General features: G+C 42.7%; 1 protein-coding gene across 1 annotated transcript in view; it reads left to right on the forward strand.

Moving 5' to 3' along the window:
• The window catches only part of LOC140472648 (metabotropic glutamate receptor 1-like), a gene marked incomplete at its 5' end in the record, with an annotated part of 97,555 nt that overhangs the window by 60,317 nt on the left and 10,970 nt on the right, over window positions 1-26,268 (forward strand). Inside the window, one exon of the mRNA XM_072567507.1 lies at window positions 5,603-6,533. Within this exon, the coding sequence (XP_072423608.1) occupies window positions 5,603-6,533 (931 nt within the window). The remainder of the gene's footprint in view (window positions 1-5,602; window positions 6,534-26,268) is intronic.

The following is a 26,268-nucleotide window of genomic DNA, read 5'->3' on the forward strand; positions in this document are numbered from 1 at the left end:
CCGGGTGCTGGCAAGTGGTACTAGATTGGGTCGGGATATGCAGTCAGCATGGACAAGTTGGACCGAAAGCTCTGTTTCGATGCTATACATCTCTATGACTCTGTGAAAGATGTTAAGTCTATGTGCTTTTAATATTCCCCAACACTATAATGATAACTTTTGCTGGAGTAATGAATTCATGGCCACCAGCTGCCCAACTACCCAATTTTCATTTGAGTTATATAGAAGGTTTAGTTTGGAATTATGTTCAACATGGATTGGTTAGACTGAAAGGCCTGTTTCTGTGCTGCCTGACTCTATGACTCTATGTCCAGCACAGGAAACGATCATTGAGCCCAACAGTTTAGTATGTCGATGGTACATCATCGCATATCTATCAACATATCTATTTAGTCCTTATAGTTGTGAATCATTACACTTATATGCATCTATTCTAGTCAACTGGTCCACTCCATGTAGTCATAAAGTGAGGTGCTGGAAAAGCACAACAGGTCAGGCAGCATCTGAGGAGCAAGAGAATTGAGTTTCGGACATAAGCCCTTCATCATGAATGTGGGGGCTGAAGGGGCTGAGAAATAAATAGGAGGGTGGGGTGGGGGAGTGAAGGAGCAGGGGAAGTGATAGGTAGATGCAGGTGGGCAGTGATGGTGATAGGTCAGAGGGGAGGATAGAGTGGATAGATAGAAAGGAAGATAGACAGATAGAACAGTTCAAACCACCCTCTTGAACTTACCTGTCCATCTTCCTTGCCACCTATCCACCCCACCCTCCCCGCCAACATATCACTATCACCCCCGACCTGGATCTACCTATCATCTTCCCAGCTACCTCACCCCCCATCCCTACCCTCCTATTTATATTCCTTTCACTCTCCACATTCCTGATGAAGGGCTTATGTCGTGAAACATTGATTCTCCTGTTCCTCGGATGCTGCCTGACCTGCTGTGCTTTTCCAGCGCCATACATTTCGACTCTGATCTCCAGCATCTGTATTCCTCACTTTGTTCCACTTCATGCAGTAGCAAGTCTCACATTCTCACAAGTTTTTAGGCAGGAAATAATTTGCTGAATTCTTTACTAGTAGCTGGCTTTATTAGTAGCTATCTCCTACAGTGACCCTTATTTTTAGTGGCATGGTGGCTTAGTGATTAGCACTGCTGTCTCACAGTGCCAGGGACTCAGGTTCAATCCCTCCTTTGGGAGAGTTTGTTTACATGGGTTTCCTCCTGCAGTCCTAGGATGTGCAGGTTAGATAAATTAGCCATGGGAAAATACAGGGACTAGGTAAGGGGGAAAAGCCTGCATGGGATGCTGTTCGGAGGGTCAATGTAGACTTGATGGGCCAAATAGCCAGCTGTAGGGATTTTATTTAAAAATAAAATGGGGAAACATCATCTCCAGATCCACCCCTTTCAGACTTCTTCATAATGTTAAAGATCTTGACTTCACTTTATAGTCTTTTTTTCACTATGTGACATGAAATTTGAATGTACGGGCATCCCAAAGATCATGAAGCAGAGATTATTTATTACACTGTTATCAGATCATTACAAATATGAAGGAATATTAATGTTTAAAGAAGGAGACACAGTATTTACCTAGATATAATGGGCGGTGAGGTGGCTCAGTGGTTAGCACAGTTACCTCACAGTACCAGGGACCTGGGTTCAATTCCAGCCTTGGGTGACCGTCTGTGTGGATTTCCTCCAGGCGCTCTGGGTTCCTCCCACGATCCTAAAATTCACAGATTGGGGTGGATTGGCCATGCTAAATTGCCCATGGTGTTCAGGGATGTACAGGTTGGGTGCATTAGTCAGGAGTTAAATGTAGGGGAATGGATCTGAAGGGTCAGTGTGGACTTGTTGGGCCAAAGGATCTGTTTGCACACTGTAGGGATTCTATGACCTATCAGGCCTCCTTCCCTGAAAGTCACCCTTTTCTCTTGGGGTAGGGGTGGCGGTTCTGTTTGACTGTTCCAGCTGACCTCCCTCACCAATGCCACCTGCTGCTGGGGGGTCCCATTACATAGCCAGAACAGCCCCAATATTTTTCGTCTCTCCAGGTGGTTGTAAGCTCTGGTTTTTATAGTGTTTTCACCACAGTTTCCATAGTCTTTTCACCATGAACAGCATTACATAAAATCCGAACCTATCCTCATATAATATTCTCACCCTGTTTTGCAAGGATCAGCAGGAAGCAATTAAGTCATATTTCTCTCACCATCTGATGTCGCGAGATCAGTTGCTGTCCTGGATGAAACTGGCCTCATTTCATATAAAGGCTGGCTAATATCTGGAACATTCTTGTCACGTACTGGAGGAATCTCCTTCCAATTTCTTGAATGTCCACAATAGTTCAATGCACAATGAGCCAGGACATACTTTAACTGATGAGTGAACAGCAGCCTCCATTTATTTTACCCTTGTCCATTTATTTTCTTGAAACTTTGCACTGAATGTTGCTGTGGCTGAGGGCACAGAGCCCTCCACTGGGCTTGTGGGAATTGTCTGAACAAGGTAAAAAGTAGTCTGCCTCTATAACTGATCAGATTGAAATATTCTGAATTGAACAATGGAGACCAGCAGAAGGCCGAACCTAGAATAGTGCGTTATTAGTGAAAATCAACATCCCGGGAGATACCATTGGCCAGAAACTGAAATGAATTTGCCACATACAAACTCTGGCTACAAAAGCAAGTTCGAGGCTAGAAATTCTGCTGTGAGCAACTCGCCCATTATTCCAACAAAGCCAGTCAAAATACACAAGTCAGGAGTGTTATGGTATACTTCTCACTTGCCTGGATGGGTGCAGCTCCATCAACACTCAAGAAGCTTGACTCCCATCCAGGACAAAGCAGCCCATTTGACAGGGATCACATCTACCATCATCAATATCTCCTCCCTTGTTCACCATTGTACAGTAGCAGTAGGGTGTACCATCTACAAGATGCACTACAGTAACACACCAAGGTTCCTTTGACAGCACTTAAACTGGCATCCTCTACCATCTAGAAGGACTGGAGTAGCAGATGCATGGAAGTACCACCATCTGAAAGTTCCCCTCCAAGTTACGTCATACACCATTCTGACTTGGAACAATATCACTCTTACTTTACTGATGTTGGGTCAAAATCCAGGAAATTCCTCCCTGCCATCACTGTGGGTCATTGTACGGTGTTTCAAAGCAGCTTGGGGTGCCTAGAACCTTTCAAAGGCATTAGGGAGAAATGTCTAAGGACTATGTCCAAATTATACAAGTGTTCCTTATTGGTCTTCCCTGTTATTAGGACATCATAGACAAATGGTAACCTGGGGTAGATGTTGGAAAATGTTCTCCATCGTCCGCTGAAAAATTGCATAAGCTGACAACACCCCAAATGGCAGTCTCATATATTGGTACAAACCCTTTTGGGTATTAATTGTAGCATACTTCTGGGAATCCTCATCGAACCGCAACTGCAAGTACACATGGATCATGAAGGACAGCTACCCTGATAGTTTTGCGTATAAAATTTTCTATGCAAGGGATGGAATATTTATCCAGCTGCGAAAAGCAGTTTATCATTTGTTTAAAATCCCCACAAAGGCAAATCGACCCGTCAGTCTTTACATTTGGTATGACCAGTGCTGCCCATTCTGCAAACTGGACTGGTTTGATGATTCTGTCGCGTTCCAGCCTTCTGATTTCTGCCTCTACTTTTGCCTGTAAGGCTAATGGCACTGGGCAGGCCTTGCAGAGTCATGGAATTGCTTCCTGGTCAACATGCCTTGAGTCCTTTGATTGTCTCTAGACCTTCCTGAAAAACATTCAGGTATTTAATAAGGACTTCACACAGGCAGCCATTTTCTCATCAAAAATTGCTGAGCAAATCTGGGTGAATTTTTTCTCAACCAATTGCAACCCATCAAGCTTGGACCCAAACTTTTTACTACAATCAATGGTAATTGAACCAGCTGCTTCTCATTAGAGACCGAAACCAAAGTTGTACCCTTGATCTGTAAAGAAAATCCCCAGTATACGTTCTCGGTCTAACTGGCGTCTTCCGCAAACTTAAAGGTTGGAGTCCAGAGTGAATTTTGTTGAAGACTGGTTCTGTGATCACCAAAACAACTATGCCAGTATTGACCTCCATTAGAACTGGACAACCATTGAACCAAACGTTTATTTTGACTGGCTCTGATTTGGATGTTGCTAAGCAATTTAACTGCTCCAAAACAGATGTCGGTGGACCTTCCTGGGTGTGTACCTGGGTATATCCCCTTGATACCTGTCTATGAGTTTCTCTTACTCAATTTTGGTCTCTCACTGTCTCAAGTTTGCATACCAGCAGTAATGACAATGGCTTGCCGGCCCAGATTCTGGAGAAAATTTTAACCACTTTGCCCAGGCTTGGCTTTGTTTTGGGGTATTGCTCCAAGCTGACCTAGAATCTCTCTATTCAGTATATGTCCTGAGTGAGGCTATGTAGTTGCCTTCACTCAAATGGTGTCCCCATAGTTGGTCCAGTTGGACTGATGAGGGGGTCCATTTCTATTCACTTGCTACGTTTTGCAATGATAAAGCCTGTGTTGTACCTTCTTTAAGTCCAGTTGGTTACATCATTAATCTCATATATCCAACAGTCTCTCAGCATCTCATAAAGGGTTAAACTAAAGTCACATGCCTCTGCCAATTATCTTAACCTAGTCAAAAAGCTGCAGGTCCACAAGCTGTCAGGGGAATTACTCCTTGCTTTTCATCTGCACCAATGTCATTTAACTGGAAAAAATATCTCAGTCTTTCCACATACTGGGCCCAGTCTTTGGCAGGATCAAACATCAAAATATCTGGTCTCTGACCTCACACACCCAACTTGCATTGCATGGGATTTGCCAACAAGCGATTGGGCGATAACTATTCACAAATCCCACTAAAATATTAAGCTATTGAAAGTAGAACTCCTGAGCAAACTACAAAATAGGCAGCCAAATGGCAACACCATGATGCAACTTCATGAAAACATTTGTCACCAGCGATTTATTTTGTGCCTCATTTGCCCAATAGAATTTGCTTTTGCTCTGCCAATGTAAAATGTAGCCCATATATTCCTGGGCTTGACTGGAAAACTGGGAAACATTGGAAAACTTTTCTCACTTATCATTCAGCCATTTTCTGGGAAAGTGTATACACGTAGGGTAGTGAACTTCGATATTTACAAATATCAGGTGGCTTGTTACTTATTCATAACCCATGGATTACAATTGGCTGCTATTGCTCCAATCTTGCTCTCAGGAAATAATCCAAAGTCCTACCTTCCATTAATTTGATTACTTTCTGGTTCTACTAGAAGTGGGCATTTTTCTTAGCTTTCCAGCATGAAAGAAAATATCAACCATTCCATTTTACAAACCACCAATATAGTTTGTATGAACCAATGAGTTGCATTTACATATCTTTAGTACCTATAAGCCTATAGTACGTTTGCCCTTGAGTAACCATCACAAGTCACTTCCCAAGAGCATTATCAAGTAGACTTTGACACTGAGCCTCATAAAGAGATGCACAAGGGCCTGACAACCAAACTACTCATTTTCTGAACCATTTTTTTCCTACTTTTCCACAGGTTGCAAGAGGATTGATGTGAAACACTTGAGCTGGAGTGACGTGGAGTCTGCTATCGCTGTTGTCTTCTCCTGTTTAGGGATCCTAGCCACCATGTTTGTTACTCTTATCTTCGTGTTGTACAGGGACACTCCAGTAGTCAAGTCTTCGAGCCGTGAGCTCTGTTACATCATCCTGGCTGGCATCTTCCTGGGCTACATCTGTCCATTCACATTGCTGGCTAAGCCAACCTTGGCCTCCTGCTACTTTCAGAGGATCCTGGTTGGGCTTGCTGCTGCCATGTGTTATTCTGCCTTAGTGACTAAAACCAACCGTATTGCTAGGATCCTGGCTGGCAGCAAAAAGAAGATCTGCACTCGCAAGCCAAGGTTCATGAGTGCTTGGGCTCAGTTGGTGATCGCGTCCATCTTGATCAGCGTCCAGTTGACCATAGTAGTCACACTGTTGATCCTCGAGCCCCCTACCCCTGTCCTCTCCTACCCCAGCATCAATGAGGTTTTCCTAATCTGCAACACAAGCAACCTGGGTGTTGTAGCCCCTCTAGGGTACAACGGGCTTCTCATCATGAGTTGCACCTACTACGCCTTCAAGACAAGGAACGTTCCTGCAAATTTCAATGAAGCCAAATACATAGCCTTCACCATGTACACAACCTGCATCATATGGCTGGCCTTTGTCCCCATCTACTTTGGCAGCAACTACAAAATTATCACCACCAGTTTCTCGGTCAGCTTAAGTGTGACAGTGGCTCTGGGCTGCATGTTCACTCCAAAGATCTACATCATCATCGCCAAGCCAGAGCGCAATGTCCGTAGCGCCTTCACCACCTCTGATGTCGTGCGCATGCATGTGGGTGATGGGAAAGCCGCCTGCAGATCTAACAGCCTGCTTGATATGTTTAAGAGGAAGAAAACTGTGTCTGGCAATGCAAGGTAAGCAGCTCCAGGTACGAACCGTTCTGTGCCCGGTAAGTGCCATGTGGAATCTTATGATTGAGAATTGAGTGGGCCATACATTTCATACACGCAACCATCCCTTACCATGCTCCACTGAAGGTGTAACCTCTTTGGGTAGCCTTCTGCTCTGGAGCTTCAATGAATGTATGGCACTGTAAGTGATTATTGTTCTGGATTGGTCATTCTAGAATCCCATCATGCTAAGTTAGGAAATTGGCATTTAAGCAATTGTCTAAAATTTACAGCTTACTTTAAAAACCCAGTTCCTTACCATTGTCCTCAACTATGGGAGCCCATTTCTCCTATCTACTCATATGACCATAGTCCTTAATGCCCACTGAGGAGCAAGTTTGGTGCACACCTCAAAACGTAAATAGAGTCATAACGTTGTACAGCATAGAGACAGGCCTTTTGATTCAACCAGTCCATGCCAATCATAATCCCAAAATAAATTAATCCCACCTGCCTGCAGTTGACCCAAACTTTTCTTATTCATGGACTTAGCCAAATGCCTTTTAAATGTTGTAACTGTACCCACATCCACTGCTTCTTCTGGAAGTTCATTTCACGTACAAGCCATTTTCTTAAAAAGAGTTGCTCCTCATTTTTTTAGTAATCTTTCTCCTCTCACCTTAGAAATACAACCTCCCCCCCACCCCATGAATCATGAAATCCCCAACCTTAGGGAAAAGACCTACCATCCACCTTATCTTTAGCCTTCATGATTTTATGAACCTCTGTAAGTTCACCCCTTAACTTCCTATGCTCCAGTGAAAAAAGTCCCAGCCAATTCAGCCTCTCCTTATGAATTCAACCCTCCAATCCCAACAACATCCAGGTAAATCTTCTCTGAACCCACTGTAGCTTAATATGACATGGCGATCAGAACTGGACACAATACTCCAGACGAGGCCTCAACAATGTCCTGTATAACCTGAACATGACACCCCAACTATACTCAAACGTCTGAGCAATGAAGACAAACATGCTAAATGCCTAATGACAAAATCAGTAGAGTTTTACAGTGCAAACAAACTTCAATGTGGTCCCAGTGCCACTGGGAAAACACCCCATTTGTATGTATCTCTAGCGTTTGTGTCCCTATGAAACTCAAAACCTTACCACCACTGATGTCTTTTCAATATCCCAAGTAAGGTGCTCAATTTTAAATTTGTCTGATTAATGATCTCTAACCTGACTATTCCCTGTGGCAAAGTGATCCATGCTCCTGCAACTCCTCTGTGAACGAACTTCTAATTTCTTTCTCTTGAAATCTATTTTGAATTAATAACATTTACACCATTGCCTCCCAATCAGTGCAAGTACCCTTTCCTTACTTTTTCACTCTAAGCTGCACATTTTAATGAAAAGTTGTTTCTCAAACTTCTTTACTGCTGTAGAAATAGTCCGTGTCTTACGTCTCACTGCATCAACAGCATATGGCAAGTAATCTTCACTTTGCCCATGGCTCTCCAAATGGAACATTGCAAATGATTTTTCTATATCCATTGCTTTTGGGTGAGGCTCCACACCAGCAAGAGAACACTGGTCCTTTAACAACCACACTACCACTCTATCCCGAAACATGTTGCATTGACATTGCCAAGTTGTTCTATCCATAGCATGATAAGACTTGCATTTTGGCTAGATAAAGTTGATGAGGACTCTGACAGTCCATCATTTCCTTGCCCAAGTCCCACTTAAATTATGTGACTGCTTTAACCATTTCTATCTCTTCCACAATCATTTTCTCCAGCATTGTGACAAGCTGTATCTTTCTTCTTTGACACTGTTTCAATTTTTAGCCAGTTAATTTTCTTCCCTTTTCAGTTCTTTAACTGTGAACAACTCATTCCTGATACTCAAATACAAGTTGTCAACTTTCAGAATTGTCCCCAGTTTCCCACTGTGGGCCACATACAGCAAGTGTCATATGCACACACACAGTTTTCAGCAAGAGTCACACAGTCTGCTATTAACGCTTTCATGCCATAGTTAGAAAGATTTCTAACATTTGAAACATTCGAGCAGAATAAGTGCCAATGGTGTACATGAGAATAAGGGAAAGGCCTGACTCAAATTCCCCTCAGTTGAACCTGCACCTTTACCTACATTCACATGTACTGGTGATCCATGTCCAGTTCCTAGAGACTTTAATAGTCCTTTCGCTAATTCTCATGTATAGAGAAAATTACAAGAGAGTGATCATAACCAGCCTTGTATATTCACACTCTGTGAAATAAAGCACCTTTGCTGATCATTATCTGATCTCACCTTACCTACTGTTCTCTCAGTCGAACTTTGGAAAACATAATGGGGAGATGATGTACAGAAGACATGAATATCTGGTACGCATCACAATGGGGAAGTATTCCTGCACCCTCAGTTATATTATTAGATGGCACGATGTGCATATTCTGGGCTTTCCCCTAAATGAGAGTCACTCAGGCCACTTCCAAGTGACAAATGCACTTTCTCAAGAGTAAGGGAAACATTGAGAGAGTAATCCATACCACAGCAGGGCTAAGATGTTTGGAGCAGCATGGTGGCTCAGTGGTTAGCTCTGATGCCTCAAAGTGCCAGCGACCTGGGTTCGATTCCAGCCTCAGGCGACTGTCTGTGTCGAGTTTGCACATTCTCCCCGTGTCTGCGTGGGTTTCCTCCGAGTGCTCCAGTTTCCTCCCACAATCCAAAGATATGCAGGTTAGGCAAATTGGCCATGCTAAATTGCCCATTGTGTTCAGGAATGTGTAGTCAAGAGTAACTGTAGAGTGATAGGGTCGGGGAATGAGTCTGGGTGGATTACTGTTCAGAGGGTTGATGTGGACATGTTGCGCCGAAGGGCCTGTTTCCACACTGTAGCGATTCTATGACTTCTAAGGTACAAGCTGCAACTTACAACTGAAAGACTTGGCAAACTGACATTTCATTAAAATGTATCAACCTAAATAATGACACATGGCCAGTTACTGCCGCATCATACAAACTGCAGCTTGATTTGACACCAGCATGTATTTCTTCTTGAGGTGGTAACCGCCTGAGTAAAAATTCTTTGCTTACATAATAAATTTGTACACAACGCAAAGAAGAAGTGGAATCAGAGCAGGTCATAAATCAATGGCTTTTGATGCTCTTTGCGGAGAATACTCTTGGACATCCCTTCCATACAAGAACATAGAAGCAATAGGGGAAAAGTAATGATGTGGAAATCTCCCAAACTCAGGAGAAGTACCATCCTACTCCATGTCATATTTCCCTTCTCACTCAAAAAAAGATGTAAGTGTCAGGTAACACTGGCACAGCTTGAAGATTACAACCAGCATTCCTTCGATTGTTACTTTTCTAACATTGTAGAACTGGAAGAGTCTTCCAGCACCGTCAGTGGCCCAGGAGGAGACATCCTCTCAAGAACCCAATGTCTCTCTCAGAAGTAGCTTTAAGCGCCAACATAGCTATACCCATCCTGCTATTGAGCTGCAAGAGGCAGCACTAAGTAGAATCTTACAGACCAGAAAAAAGCCTTCAGTGCAGCAAGATGGTGTTGGCTTATTAACAGAGATATCGAATTAGTGCCACTCCCTACTCTTCTCCTATGACCCTGTTAACTTCACCTTTTCACCAATTCCCTTTTGAAAATCAATATTGAATCTGCTACCATCACCCATTCAGGCAATGCTTTCTGTCTTATAAGGTAATGGTTCTGAAAGATATCATATTAAAGTTGCATGAAGCTCTACCCAATCTGATGATGTCACATAGTCACTGGGTGATGAAGAGGAATCCAGTATAAGGTCCTGAGAAAGACAGGTGTATCATCTCTGGCTCCTGACTAGTTCGACCTGACGACAATGTAACTCATGCCCATTGCTATCATGCAATAAACTATATCTTGCTAAGTATGGCTGGTGCTTCTTTTCAATAAGACTCATACTGTACCAGTGCTAATTTGCGTCGGCCCTAATACTCAGAGAAACGAGGATTGGTGGCAGTACTTTACCCCAAGCACAAGCCACTAATGGTTAACATAGAACAGATTCGAAACCTTCATCTCTCCTCTTCATCTCCAGTTTGTTTCTTTTACCAATTGGTCAAATATCTGCCCAATGATTATCATCTTCCTGATGTGGAGGTGCCGGTGTTGGACTGGTCAGGAGTCAGATAACACCAGATTATAGTCCAACAGGTTTATTTAAAATCACAAGCTTTTGGAGCGATGCCCCTTCTTTGGGTGAAGCAAGAGAGAAGCACACAGGCACAGAATGTACAGGCAGAGAGACCAATGCGCAGAGAGATCAAAAGATTGTACAAATGGTATGAGTGGAGTGTCGACAGGCTGAATAGCAGGTCTCTGCAGGTGATTGAGAGTGTCAGATGGTGTGAGTAAAGTGTCAATTACAAGTGAAGGTATGACCTACAATCTGAGTAAATGAAGTTAAAAACCACGTAGCACCAGGTTAGAGGCCAATGGGTTTATTTGGAAGTACTAGTTTTTGGAGCACTGCTCCTTTATCAGGTGAGACAGGGTTATAAGACACAGAATTTAGAACAAAAGATTTCAGTGTCATGCAACTGAAATGATATATTGATTCAATAAAGTGCTGCAACGTGACCCAAGGTCTTGGTTGAGGCTGTCTTCATGGGTACGGAACTTGGCTATCAGTTTCCGCTTGGCAATTCTACATTGTTGTGTATCTTGAAGGCTGCCTTGGAGAATGTTTACCTGAAGATCGGGGGCTGAATGTCCTTGACAGTTGAAGCGTTCTCCATCTGGGAGAGAACATTCCTGTTTGATAATTGTTGCCCATTCATCCATTGTTGTTGCATCTGTATGGTCTCACCAATATACCATGCCTTGGGGCATCCTTGCCTGAAGCATACATGAGGTAGACAACATTCGGGTAACATGGTGGCTCTGTGGTTAGCACTGCTGCCTCACAGTGCCAGGGACCCAGGTTCAATTCCAGCCTCAGGCGACTGTCTGTGTGGAGTTTGGACATACTCCCAGTGTCTGCATGGGTTTCCTCCAGGTGCTCTGGTTTCCTCCCACAGTCCAAAGATGTCCAGGTTAGGTGACTTGGCCATGCTAAATTGTTCATCATGTTACCTGCATTAGTCAGAGGGAACTGGGTCTGGGTGGGTTACTCTTCAGTGGGTTGGTGTGAACTTGTTAGGCAGATGGGCCTGTTTCCATATCGTAGGGAATCTAATCTAAACAAAATTGGCCAAGTCACATGACTATCTGCCATGTACATGGTGGGTGATGTTCCCACATGTGATGATAGTATCCATGTTGATGATCTGACATGTCTTGCAGCTGTTACTGTGGCAGAGTTGTGTGGTGTTGTGATCGATGTTATTCTGAAGGCTGGGTAGTTTGCTGCAAACAATGGTCTGTTTCAGGTTTAGCGGCTGTTTGAAGGTGAGAAGTGAACGTGTAGGGATGACCTTGGCAAGATGGTCATTATCATCTATGACATGCTGAAGGCTGTGAAGAACATGGCATAGTCCCTCTGCTCTGGGGAAGTACTGAACGACAAAGGAGACTCTATCATTCATGACTTGTATCTGTTCTTTGAGGAGGTCATTGTGGCTTTTTGCTGTGGCATGTCAGAACTAGCAATCAATGAGTTGAGTATTGAAGCCTATTCTTATGAGGGTGTGCCTGATCTGAGCAAATCCTGTGTATGTGCAGGGCTTGTCCATGGTATAACATGTTGAGGGTGTAAGCTAGAAAAGTGTAGCATTGTGAGGGTATCTGTGGGATGGAGATGGAGTGAGGTACTGAGGTGTCCATCCTTGATGGAGATGCGTGTGTCCAAGAATGAGATTGATTCTGAAGGGTAGTCCATGATAAGACTGATGGTGACATAAAACTTGTTGATATCGCTATGCAGTTGATGCAGTGCTTGCTCACCAAGAGTCCAAAGGAAGAAAATGTCATCAATGTATCCAGTGTATAGTGTTGGTTGGAGGTCCTGCACAGCAAAGAAGTCTTGTTCGAACATGTGCATGAAAATGATGGCATATTGGGGTGAAAATTTGGTCCCCATGGCTGTGTCTGGATGAAGAACTGATTGTCAAAGAAGTTGTTATTGAGGATGAGGCAGATGAGTTGTAGGATGGTGCCTGGAGATTGGCAGTTGTTGGTATTGAATACTGACGCTATTGCAGCGATGCCGTTATCATGGGGGATGCTGGTGTAGGGTGCTGAAACCTCTATTGTGATGAGGAATGATCCTGTTTTGAGTGGTCCATGGGTGCTGAGTTTCTGTAAGAAGTCTCAAGTATACTGACAGAAGCTGGGGGATCCTTGTACAATGGTTTACTGTCCTGTTTAGATACTATCACCTTGATAGATTGTTATGATCTCTCTATCTTAATTAGTTTTATAGAGCTTTGGATTACTTATTACTTTGGTTACACCCTCGGCATGTGACTCTTATAATTATTATGTTATTCCAGTCACCTTATTTTTGTTTTTTTGTAATTATCTTTCTGCCTCATTTAATCAGATTATAGGTCATCCCTTCACTTGTTAATCAGCTGTTGACACTTTACTCATACTCTGGATTAGTGGTGCTGGAAGAGCACAGCAGTTCAGGCAGCATCCAAGTAGCTTCGAAATCTCTTGTAAGGATGCCTGCTTTGAAGAAGTTTTCCTCCTCTCTCTATAAGAGATTTCGAAGCTACTTGGATGCTGCCTGAACTGCTGTGCTCTTCCACCACCACTAATCCAGAATCTGGTTTCTAGCATCTGCAGTCATTGTTTTTACCACTTTACTCATACTGTCTGTCACTCTTGATCACCTGCAAAGACCTATTATTCAGCTTGTCGACACTCCACTCACACCAATTGTACGATCTTTTCACCTCTCTGCAGATTGATCTCTCTGCCTATAAATTCTGTGTCTGTGTGTGTCTCTCCCACTTAACCTGATGAAGGGGTAATGCTCCAAAAGCTTGTAATTTCAAATAAACCTATAGACTCTAACCTGGTGTTGTGTGATTTCTGACCTTGTCATCTTCCTGCCAGTGGAAACAGGCTCTTTTTATTTACTTAACAGGATACTTCACAGAATTACCAGTGCTAGTTAGACATTTTCCTGGCAGTTTCATTGCACAACCTACCACAGTCAGTTACCCCATCTCCAATTTAATTTAATGTCAAAGCAAACAAACACTAGGCATTAAACAGGAAATCAGAGTCTCAAGCAGTAGAGTAATACAGTAATAAAATAATAAAGAACACCTTTAATTATGTGTAACTTTTAATCTGAATGTAGATTGGGCTAATCAAATCAGTAACAATACCAGAGAGGAGGAATTCCTGGAGTGTGCATGAGATTATTTTTCTGGATCAATACATTGATGGACCAATTGTAAAACAGATCATTTTGGACTCTGCATTGCATAATGAAGATGAAATAATTGGCAGTCTAGATATGCAAGACTGCTTAGGAAAGAGTGACCATAATATGATAGAATTCTTCATTAAGGTGGAGAGTGATGTAGTTGATTTTGAGACCTGGGTCCTGAAATTAAATAAAAGGCCCTACGATGGAATGAGGTGCAAGCTGGCGATGATAAACTGGGAAATGGTACTTAAAAGGAATGACGGTGGATTGCCAATGGAGGAACTGCAATGATTGTTCATTCCTGTCTGGACAAGAATACAATGGGAAAGGTGACCCAACAAAGAACGTTAAGGACAGTATTAGATTCAAGGATATGCTTAAAAATTGACCAAAAAATGCAGCAGACGTAAGGATTGGGAGCAGTTTGGACTTCAGCAAAGGAGGACAAAGGAATTGATGAAGAGGACGGCAAATAGATTTCGAAACTAAGCTTGTGGAGAACATCCAAACTGATTGTATAAGCTTCTATAGGTAGGTAAAGAGAAAACAGATTAGTGAAGACAAATGTAGGCCCCTTACAGTCAAAAAAAAGAGAAGTTATCATGGGGATCATAGAGATGGCAAACCAATTAAATATATGTTTTGGTTCCGTCTTCACAAAGGATGGCACATATAGTGTCCCACAAATGTTGGAGACCACAGGAAATCAGTATTCATAGGGAAACTTTGTTGGGGAAATTGATGGGTTTGCGGGTAATAAATCCCCAAAGCCTGATAATCAACACCCCAGAATACTTAATTAATATGTTCACAAATTATGGATATATTAGTGGTTATGTTTCAAGATTCTATAGATTCTAGACTCTTATGGATTAAAACATAGCTAAAATAAAATTTTTAAAAAAGAGGTAGAGAGGAAACAGGGAATTATAGGCCAGTTAGTTTGACATCAGTAGTGGGGAAAATGTTAATGACCATATAAAATATTTAATATCAGAGCATGTGGAAAACAGCAACCAGATCAGACAGAGTCAGCATTGGTTTACAAAAGGGAAATCACGCTGAACAAATATGCTGGAATTTTTCAAGGATGTAACTAATACAGTTGATAAGGGGAGGGCAGTGGATGTGATTTACCTGGACTTGCAGAAGACATTTAATAAGAAATTTAATAAGAAATCCCCGGTTTGGGGATGTTGTACTGCCATTTATAGAAAACTGGGTGGCAGACAGGCAACAAAGAGTAGGAATAAACCAGTTTTTTTCTGAGTGCCAGGTAGTCCCCAGTAGCCTGGACACCAGTCACTCACAATATATATTAATTATTTAGGTGACAGAATTAAGATAATATCTCCATGTTTACAAACAATATAAAGATGGGTGGGACAGCGAGCTGTGAGGAGGGTGCAGAGATGCGTCAGTGTGGTTTGGACAAGTTGAGTAGAGTCGGCAAATGCATGTCAGGTGAAGTACAATATGGATAAATGTGAGGTTATCCACTTTAGTAGCAAAAACAGGAAGTTGAAAGGATTCGAGTACAGGAGTGAGGAAGTCTTGCTGCAATTGTACGGCCTTGGTAAGATCACACCTGTGGTAATGTAAACAGTTTTAGTCTCCTTTTCCGAGGATGTTTAGCTACAGAGGGAGTTTAACAAATATTTACCAGACTAATTTCTGGGATGCAGGACTGATCTACGAAGAGAGATTATGTTCACTGGGGTTTGGAAGAATTAAGGGAGTCATGTAAAAACCCATAAAATTCTAACAGGAGTAGACCAGACACATGTCAGAAACTTGGGAGCTCAGAACCGAGGTCACAATTTAAGGATATGGAGTGGACCCTTTAAGACTCAGATGAGGAGAAATGTCTTCATCCAGAGAATGGTGAGCCTGTGGAGTTCTCTGTCACAGAAAGTGGCTGAGGTCCAAACCTTCAGTGTTTTCAAGAAGGAGTTAAATATAGTCCTTATGTCAAAAGGGATCAAAGGGCAGAGAGAGAAAACAGGAACAGGGTATTGAGTTGGCTGATCAGCCATGATTGTACTGAATGGTTGAGCAGGCTCAAAGGGTAAAATGTCCTGCCCCTGTCCCTATTTTCTATGTTTCTAAACCAATTCAACAAAAGCGAAAAAGGCACATAAAACATTTTAATGCATCTGTAGGATTTTTCTCCTGGATTGCTCCCAGTCATACCCTGGAGAGTAGTCTTTAACTCCTGGAGACTTCAGAACAACCCTGGAGGGTTGGCACCCCCAGAGCTGAATGAATCACAGTGCGTAGTCTGCAGAATCAAGTAATGGTGCCAGAGGAGCAGCAGGTTCCTGATCCCTAACTCAGAGGGTTCAATTATGAAGACAGGTTGCTTGAAGTTTGCAGCCTACATGTGAAATGCAGGGGAGTGAGATTTTCTGAGTTTTGTATTGTAACCATTGTACGTTTTTAACTTGTATTTCCTTGCATTTAAAAGAAAAAGGTTGATCTACTCCAGCTGCTTAAAATATTGTAGGTATTCAATCAGATAAATGAAAATTATTTTCTCTGATGGAACAATATAGAACAAAGGGCAAACAAAATTAAAATTGGAACTAGGCCATGCAATAATAAATTCAGGAAACACTTTAAAAAAAAACACCAGAAGATGAATTAAATACTGGATGTCTCTTCGCACCTGCCCCCCCCCTCCCCCAACCCTCCCACCAATCCATGCACCCTAACATCCCCCAGAAAAGCTGTTCTGCCTCAAACCAGCAAGGTTGAAATGTGAAGTTGCTAGATTTTTGATGGAAAGTGTACCAATTGATATTGTATCAGTGTGGATAAATGGAGTTAAGAAAACTATCAGTCATGATCTAATTGAACATCAGATTGGGCTTGAAGAGCTGAATTGCCTCCTTTATCTGATGAAAGTCATACTGCTTTCATTAATGGCCTTGGAAAAGGTAGCAGAATGACAACTGATCCAGTTCTGCCAGACTTCTGGTGTTTTTCAATGGGAGGGGATGATTGTTCTTGCCGTGTTGATATTAGTTTTTTATATGAAAGTATCAATCCACATTTTCAAAAAAGAACTAAAATTTCAAACAAGACAATTTAAAACTGTGTTAAGATGTATTGGCCTGTTCTTATCTGAATGATGCTAAAGAGTGGTTTAGAAATGGGAAATGTTGAAGTCAGTTACCAGCGACAGCATGAAATGGACTTTTGGCAAATTTAGTCACACACACACTTCCAGAATTCTGTACAGATGCTGGAAGACTATATTCATGTAACCCCTCCTTTCCCATCTATGAGAAGATGGCCCCATCAGAACAGCTTCTTTTAAAAGCCAAGGGACCATCTTGTACAATGAATGAGAGTTTCCTTCCTACCCATCCTATGTCATACAGGGCTACAGAATTAGGAAGTACAGTGTGGACCGACAATCCAGAAAATGAGGGCAAATCTCATTGCAACACTTTGAGAATTTATTTACGAGCAGCAGTAAATCATTCAGCCCTTGAGCCGACTGCGTTACTCAAGGCAATCATGGCTGATCTGTATCGCCACTCCATTTACCCACCTTATTGCATGGCCCTGAATACTTTCACACAGCAAAAATTGCTGTTTCCCAGGTCTTGCTGCGTTTTCGAAAGGAAGAATGGCACTATCCTTTCATGTAAAGAAGTGAATCCTGACATCACATCAGAATGATCTCGTTCAATTTTTAAGGTGCCCATGTTCTGGACTCCCCAACTGTGAATTCAGGTTGAAAAAAGTCTAAATCAAAAGTTAGCACTAGTAGTAGTGTTGGTAAAACTGTTATAAAGCCAGCCACTTGCTGATATGCTTTAGGGGAGGAACCCTGTTATCTTCACCTAGCTTTGCATATACGTGACTCTGACGCACGGTTGGCTACTTTTCTGAAGTCGCTGAAAAAGCGAATTATGTCAAGCAACAAATAGTGTCCTTGTGAAGCCCACATCCTGAGAGTGACTTTTTTCTTTTAAAAAAAAACAAAAATATTAGTCTTTAAGAGGTCTGCTAAGGGAAGACGTTTCTATACCTATGAGCACCAGTAAAATTTCGACAAACGAGTAAGTCATTTTGATGTTTTCTTCATCCTTTCAAGCTGTTTCACAAAGAGAAATAAGAAGATGTTTCAATTATAGTAGCAGAAGGTGACCCAGATTTCAACCTACAACAATAGACGCAGCCCAAGGGATGCACAGCACAAATGGGAACACCCTCGGATGCATGATCTACTTAGAATTCCCAAATGAATATGGAAAGTTTTATGAGCAACAGCTCTTGAAGAACAAAATTATTTTTATATATAATATCTTTCATTACCTTAGGACATCTAGCTTTAAAGCTAGAGAAATGTTTTATAGTGGTCACTACACTGTTATAATGTAACAATCACGACAACCAATTTGTACGCAGATATCTATCACAATCAGTCATGGGGTAGACAGACCAATCATCTGTTTTAGAGATGATTGACCAGGATGGCAGGGAAAATTTTCCCCTTGGCTACTCTAAAATAATTTCATCACACCTTTCACATCCACCTAAGAGGGCAAAGACATTTAGTTTGATATCTGACTGGAAAAGATGGCATCTCCAGCAGTGCAGCATCCCTGCAGTACTGCATTGGAGTGTCAACCTGGATTATATACTCAAGCCTCAGGTGCAAGATTTGAACCCATGACTATTTGAAGCAAGAGTGTTACCATTGATCCAATGGCTGACACCTAACTGTTTCAGAAGGAGGTTGTTTGAGGCAGCATTTTTACACTTTATTTTTGACTGCTTTCTTAGGAATGGAGAAGGCTGCAATGCTATGCCACTGAACTGGCACTTACATCACTACCTTCAGTCTTCCAAGCATAGCTACATGCAGGCCAAAAGTTGTAGAGAAATTAAGAGTTAATAGAGCACAAATGAGCAAAATAAAGTGGCTGCAGAGGTCCAGGTTGCTACTGGCCAGAGGTTCCTATCATTGATTCAGCACCAAGGGGTTCATACCTTCCAGCCTCGGGCAACTGTCTGTGTGGAGTTTACACATTCTCCCTATGTTTGCGTGGGTTTCCTCTGGGTGCTCCGGTTTCCTCCGGGTGCTCCGGTTTCCTCCCACAGTCCAAAGATGTGCAGGTCAGGTGAATTGGCGATGATAAATTGCCCATAGTGTTAGGTGCATTAGTCAGAGGGAAATGAGTCTGGGTGAGTTACTCTTTGGAGGGTCGGTGTAGACTGGTTGGGCCAAAGGCCTGTTTCCACACTGTGGGGAATCTAATCTAATCAAACATGGGGAAGGTGCTGGCCTTAGTGGTATTCTTATCAGACCTCATAATCCAGAAACTCAGTTAATTCTCTGGGAACCTGGGTTCAGACCCTACCATGGCAGACAGTGCAGTTCGAATTCAATTTTTAAAAAGGTCTAGGGAAAGTAAGAATCTACTGATGACCATAAAACAATTGTCAATTGTTAGAAAGGCCTACCTGGCTCACTAATGTCCTTCAGGGAAGTAAATCTGCCATCCTCATCTGGTCTGGCCTACGTGTAACTCCAAACCCACAGCAATGTGGTGGAATCTCAAATGCCCTCTGAAATGTTCTAGCCGGAGAATTTAAGAGCAGGAAGGTTATACTGGAACAGTATAAGAAATCCATTAGGCCACAGCTGGATTATTGTATGCAAACCACGTTATGGGAGGGATGTGATTGTACCAGAGAGGGTGCAGAGGAGATTTACCAGAATGTTGCCTGCAGAGTTTCAGTTGTGAAGAGAGATTGGATAGACTAAGGTTGTTTTCCTTACAGCAGAGGAGATGTATAAAATTATAATTATTAGAAAGGATAAATAGGAAGAAACTTTCCCCTTTGATGGAGGGAACAATGACCAGGGACACAGATTTAAGGTACGGGAAAGAAGGTTTCAAGGAATGTCAGAAAACACTTTTTCATCCAGAGATTGGTGGGAATCTGGGACTCAATGCCTGTAAGAGTGGTAAAGGCAGAAACCCTGTTACCATTTAAGAAGTATTTAGATGTGCCAAGGCATTCAAGACCACGGACCAAGTGCCATTAGATTAGAATAACAGTGTGGACATGATGGGCCAAAGGACTATAGATCTCTATGACTATGAAAACTAGCCTCAATAATGGTGACCATCAAACCATTGTTGATTGTCATAAAAACCTATCTGATTCACTAATGTCCTTTAGGCAAGGAAATCTGCTGCCTTTACTTGATCTGGCCTACATGTGACTCCAGACCTTCAGCCATGTAGATAATTCTAAACTTCCCTCTGAAATGGTCTGGTAAGACTGTCAGTTCAAGAGCAATTAGGGACGGGCAATAAATGTGGTCTTGCCAGTGACATCCACATCCCATTAATGAATAAAAATATGGAGAGCAAAGCCCCCCAGAAACTGGTAACCATAACGTGGGCATCTCAGAAATGCCCCTATTAATATGATGAGCTGTCTTGATCCAGACTGTCTGTTTTCTTGGTCAATTTCAGCGTGCTGGGAGATCAGAGGGGGACAGTCTGGCAGCTGGAATTCAAAGACCTCACATCTGCCATAAGTTCATCACTATCAGGCCAGTGACATGTCTGAAGTAAGCAGGGTATCGAAATGATATCACATGCATCAGACACCTTCCAGGAAGTGAGTCAGCCAACAATCAACAGGTAATACCAAACCACAGCACCAGACAATGACAGAGTCACCTATAGGTCCTTCGTGGTCTGCACTCCACAGGAGGCTGGGAGCCATCACAATTAATATCAGCACGCCATTGGCAAAACCTTGAGACTAAGTAGCACACTTAATGATTATCTGACGGTGTTTCGTCATTGGCTATAATGGAGCCAGAGCCTAGGAAAAGCTGATATTTAGTCAAATACATGAAGAACTGCATTTATCTAGTGCCTTTCAGGACATGGGAGTGGCATAAAGAATTTCACCACCTATGAAGTGTCAATGTTGTCACATGGGAAGCACAGCTGCCAATTTGCACAAAGCAAGATCTCATGAAAATGAGACAATGAGCTGATAATCTCCTTTATTGATGTTAAATATTGGCCAGAACACAAAGATATTAAATAATTTCCTAAGTAATGGCAAGGCATTTTCTATGTTTACCCAAGAGGGCAGGCAGAGGGTTGAAATAACTCTTCAGAGGCCAGCATCCCATCACCAATCATTTTTGTTTACAAAAGCTTACAAAAACTTGACAATAGCACTGCCTCCCGCTGAGTCAGGCATTGAGGACCTCAATATCCCTGACATCAATCCTTTTTTTTTGTCAGCCAAGGCTCCCTGATTGGACCAGATTAACAGCCCCCATCAGGGAACTCATACTCTATGAGGTCCAGCTGGCTGATTCAGTACAACCCTCCCCCTCTGAGTCCACAGACACGAGGTGGTCTGATTGAATAAGAGCCTCCTGAGGCATTTTAACACTGGGTCAGGGATGTACAACTCAGAATCCAACACGTGAGACATGTGACAAAAGAGAGTTTGCCTCTTGGACTTGGAGCATCTTCACTCCCTTCTTCCAGAGGCAGAAGCACCAAGGCGACTACTTCCATAATGTCCATCTCTGATTCAGAGGACTCGACAATGTTTGATGGAGAGGGTGAATCTTCGGCTTGCTGAAGTATTTCTGAAGGCTTCAGGAACAGGACAAGTTTTGCTCCCGCACAGTCTGTGAACTTGCAGCTTTCAAATGGTCCCCATGCTTATTCAGGGCGGTTGTACCCTACTCAAACTTTATAAGTCACTGATACTGATCTTGCATCGACCATACCTCTGACCCAGTTGGGACCATTTCCATCATTTGTGCATCAAACCTTGTCCCCTGTATCAAGCTGTCTCTCTCACTTGGCAGAGTATTGCATTTGGTACTGGAGTTCCTGATGCTGTTTCAGCACTATTGTTCACCCCTCCCCCCTCACCCCCACAGACCAGGAGGATCAGATCTCGCTTCTTGCAGAGTCGTCTCCCCATTAGCAACTCTGCCTGTGCTACCACTGTAGTTGCATGAGGGGTGGTCCTATAATAAAAAAGAATCATGATAACTAGAACCTAATGAGGCAGTAGGCTGTTTCTTCAGTCCTACCTTCAAACTATGGATGCTCTTTCTTCCAGGCCATTGGATGATAGATGGCATGGAACTGTCTGAATATCTCGAATCCCATTCAACGTTAGAAAATACCCAACTTCCCTGCTATTATCTGTAACCAATACCTTTGGGACTCAACGTGTCGCAAAAGATGTGCACTATTTTTCTATCGTTGCTCCAGTGTTTTACAAATAGACCCTATGCATATCCAACTACTGTGTCTATAATGATTAAGAACATTGAACCCATGAAAGGACCTGCATAATTGACGTGTAACTGAGTCTAAGGTCTACCCAGCTATTCCCATGATGTGGGGGAGTTGCTATTGGTAACTTTTGCCCTTGTTGACACTGTGGGCACTGCTCCCCCAACACAGCTCTGTTCACATCCAAGCCTGGCCACCAGACATAACTCCCTCACCAATATCTTCATGATGGAGTTCAGCCAATACTTAACAGCAGCCTTTGCTCAGGACAATCACACTCATTCCCTATAACAATATGCCATCCTCTACCACGAGCTGGTCTCTCCAGATCCATAAAGGTTTTAATTCTAGCTTCGACAGCCTTTTGGTTTCCCTGATTAATACTAATTGTTTCAGTTTTAAAAGGACTGGACCTTGCTGCATCCAAAATCTCATATTGTCAGCTGTGTGATATTATAGCGTGTCCAGAAAATTCAATGTTATAACTGACCCGCTACCTGGCCTCCTGGATAGTGTTCTAATTTTTAATTAGAAGCACTTAGTATTAGAATGCTGAATGTAACCTGAAGCTATGGGCAGCACTGCTTTGTCCTCTTTGAGAAACTAAATACAGGTTTGTGCTCTGAGATTATCAAATATTTTCACCCGTAAAGGTATTGATGGAACTTTTTGACTCCAAATATGACTGTCAGTCCTTCTTTTTCTACTTGGGCATATACAATCTGCAAGAGCCAAGGTTTTGGATGCATAAGTATTCCTCTCCAGTGGGCTTCCTATGAGCTCATACCATTCCAATGTCATATGGGGAGGCTCCTCACGTGTCAATACCAGATCTTTCTAGGGATCATGCAGTGCCAGCACATTAGAGGATGATAGTGGGCGGCACGGTGGCAAAGTGGGCGGCACGGTGGCACAGTGGTTAGCATTGCTGCCTCACAGCGCCAGAGACCCGGGTTCAATCCCCGACTCAGGCAACTGACTGTGTGGAGTTTGCACATTCTCCCCGTGTCTGCGTGGGTTTCCTCCGGGTGCTCCGGTTTCCTCCCACAATCCAAAGATGTGCAGGTCAGGTGAATTGGCCATGCTGAATTGCCCGTAGTGTTAGGTAAAGGGGTAAATGTAGGGGAATGGGTGGGTTGCGCTTTGGCAGGGTGGTGTGGACTTGTTGGACCAAAGGGCCTGTTTCCACACTGTAAGTAATCTAATCTAATAGTTACTTCTGTACTTCGTTGAAAGCTAGGGCCTGTCAGTAAGATGATTTTCAAGGCTGAGCCTTTTTTAGCAGTTGATGAAATGGTGCCAGGTTGTAAATGAATTTTCTGCAATAATTTACCAGACCTAGATATGACCTCAGCTCATTCACAGATGAGGGAGCCAGGGCACCTTTGATCAGCCCAGTCTGGTTGGCCCTGGATCCAAGTAGGTCACTTGAGGGGCCTGGAACACACATTTTCCCTTCTAAGGTGTACGTGTGCCTCAGAAAAATATCTGCGGACAATATTCAAGTTCTCTAAGTGTTCCTTATTAATTTTCCCTGCTGTCAGGACACCATCCAGGTAAATGTTGATCTGAGATAGACCTTGCAAAATGTTCTCCATCATCCAATGAAAAATTGAAAATGCTGAAGATATGCCAAATGGCAGTCTTGTATATCAGTATGAACTCTAATGGGTTTCATTTGTAGCCCACTTCTGAGAATGCTGGTCTAAATCTAATTGCAAGTATGCACAGCTCATGTCCAGCTTTGTGTAAGATAAGCCTCCTACCAGCTAAAACAGCTGCACTCCCTCACTATGAGTGCCAGCTTAGATTGTGTACTCATATCTCTGGCACAGGACTTGGACTCTCAATTTTGTCACTCAAAAGGAATTCCTGAGTGTATTTGGACAGTATATTCTGCAGATATTTTTTAAATGGTAACACAGGCACTCTCCATATCAGTGTCTGGTACTGTAATCTGCCAGACTATTCTGTGCAACTAGATTCCGCATTCTCACTCACCATTTTTCTGGCTGCTATGTGGCTGCAGAATGCTGCAGCTCTTCTTGTTCCATGTATCGGTCTCCTTTGAGAATGAAAGCTATAAGGCTTATGTTGGTTGAGACCTTGTGAGGAGAGCTATGTGGGTATACAACCCCCAATCTCTCACAGCGTTGGGAATTCATCTTCATTACCCAACAGCATTCCCTGATGGCAGAATAGGCTCTTGCAATTTGCATTTTTCCAGTGCCTGTCACAACCTCAGGACATCTTGAAATGCCTTCCATCCACTGAAATGCTTTTGAAACGTAGTCACTACATTTATGTAAGAAGAAACAGATGAGAGTATGTGTACAACAGGATTCCACAACAGTATTGTAGCAATTATCATAGATATCTTTTTCTCACTATTCAGGAATAAGTATGGGCCAGCAGGTTAAGGAATGATTTCGTACCCTGCTTTAAAATAGAAGCATGGGATCTTTTTGCATTCACTTGATTGTCTCAAAGGTATCCGAGAAAGATTGTGCCAAGGCTTGATGATGGTAGACTTGGTTTCCCAGGAAACCACCCTTCCTTTTAAAATAAGGCGAGTATCAAGCAGAAGCATTGTGTAAGGATGCAGGCATTGACTTGCTCGATTTGGTGCTGGTGATCAGAATTGAGACTACCATACCAAAGACAAAGTGAAGGTGTTTCTGTATTCTGCATAACACCCAAGAACCATATGAATGCAATAAACAACACACACAAACACAAAGCAGATTATACTGTATAGTCCCTTCATCCTGCTGTTCCTCAGGTTTAGACTGTAGATTAGCACCTCCATGAGATGCAAATCGTTGACCCCTTCCCCCTCATCCTTTGTGACACTCGAAGGTTCACTGTTCAATGGATCCTAATGGCTGGTACATCTTGCTAAGTGTCTTACTTCTGCAGTAAGTAGTAGAGCACCAATGATGACTTCCGGAAAGACCTCAGCCTATTAAGGAACTGCTACTGAATCAGCCTCAAGTAGCAGTGTCAAGACAGTACACCAAATGAGTAGTGAGTAATAGCAATATAAGAACAGGAGTAGGCCATTCAGCCCCTCAAGCCTGTTCTGCCATTCAATGAGATTGCAGTTTATGGCCTAACTCCATACAGACTCATAGAGGCAGAGAGAGGTACAGCACAGAAACCACCTTTCGGTCCAACTTGTCCATGCCGATCAGATATCCTAAGTTAATCTAGTTCCATTTACCCGCACTTGGCCCATATTCCTCTAAACCCTTCCTAATCATATACCCATCCAGATGCCTTTTAAATAATACACTCCAGGCAAAACTACCCTAGACTATTCAGCCTCTCCCTTTGGCTCAAATCCTCCAACCCTGGTAACATCCTTGTAAATATTTTCTGAGCCCTTTCAAGTTTAGCAACATTCTTCCAATAGGAAGGAGACCAGAATTGCACGCAATATTCCAACAGTGACCAAGCCAACATTCTGTACATGGCTTCCCAACTCCTGTACTCAATACTCTGACCAATAAAGGAAACATACCAAACGCCTTCTTCACTGCCCTATCTACCTGCGACTCTACTTTCAAGGAACTATGAACCTGCACTCCAAGGTCAATTTGTTCAGCAACTCTCCCGAGGACATTACCATTAAGTGTATAAGTCCTGCTAAGATTTGCCTTTTTAAAATGCAGCACCTCACATTTATCTGAATTAAACTCCATCTGCCACTCCTCAGCCCATTGGCCCATCTGATCAAGATCCCATTGTACTCTGAGGTAACCTTCTTCGATGTCCACTACACCTCCAATTTTGGTGTCGTCCACAAACTAACTAACTATACCTCCTATGTTCATCCAAATCAGTTATATAAATGATGAAATGTAGTGGACCCAGCACCGATCCTTGTGGCACTCCACTCGTCACAGGCCTCCAGTCTGAAAAACAACCCTCCACCACCACCCTCTGTCTTCTACCTTCAAGCCAGTTCTGTATCCAAATGACTAATTCTCCCTGTATTCCATGAGATCTAACCTTGCTAATCAGTCTCCCATGGGG

Source organism: Chiloscyllium punctatum, unplaced genomic scaffold (genome assembly GCF_047496795.1).
Source record: "Chiloscyllium punctatum isolate Juve2018m unplaced genomic scaffold, sChiPun1.3 scaffold_395, whole genome shotgun sequence".
Lineage (NCBI taxonomy): Eukaryota > Metazoa > Chordata > Chondrichthyes > Orectolobiformes > Hemiscylliidae > Chiloscyllium > Chiloscyllium punctatum.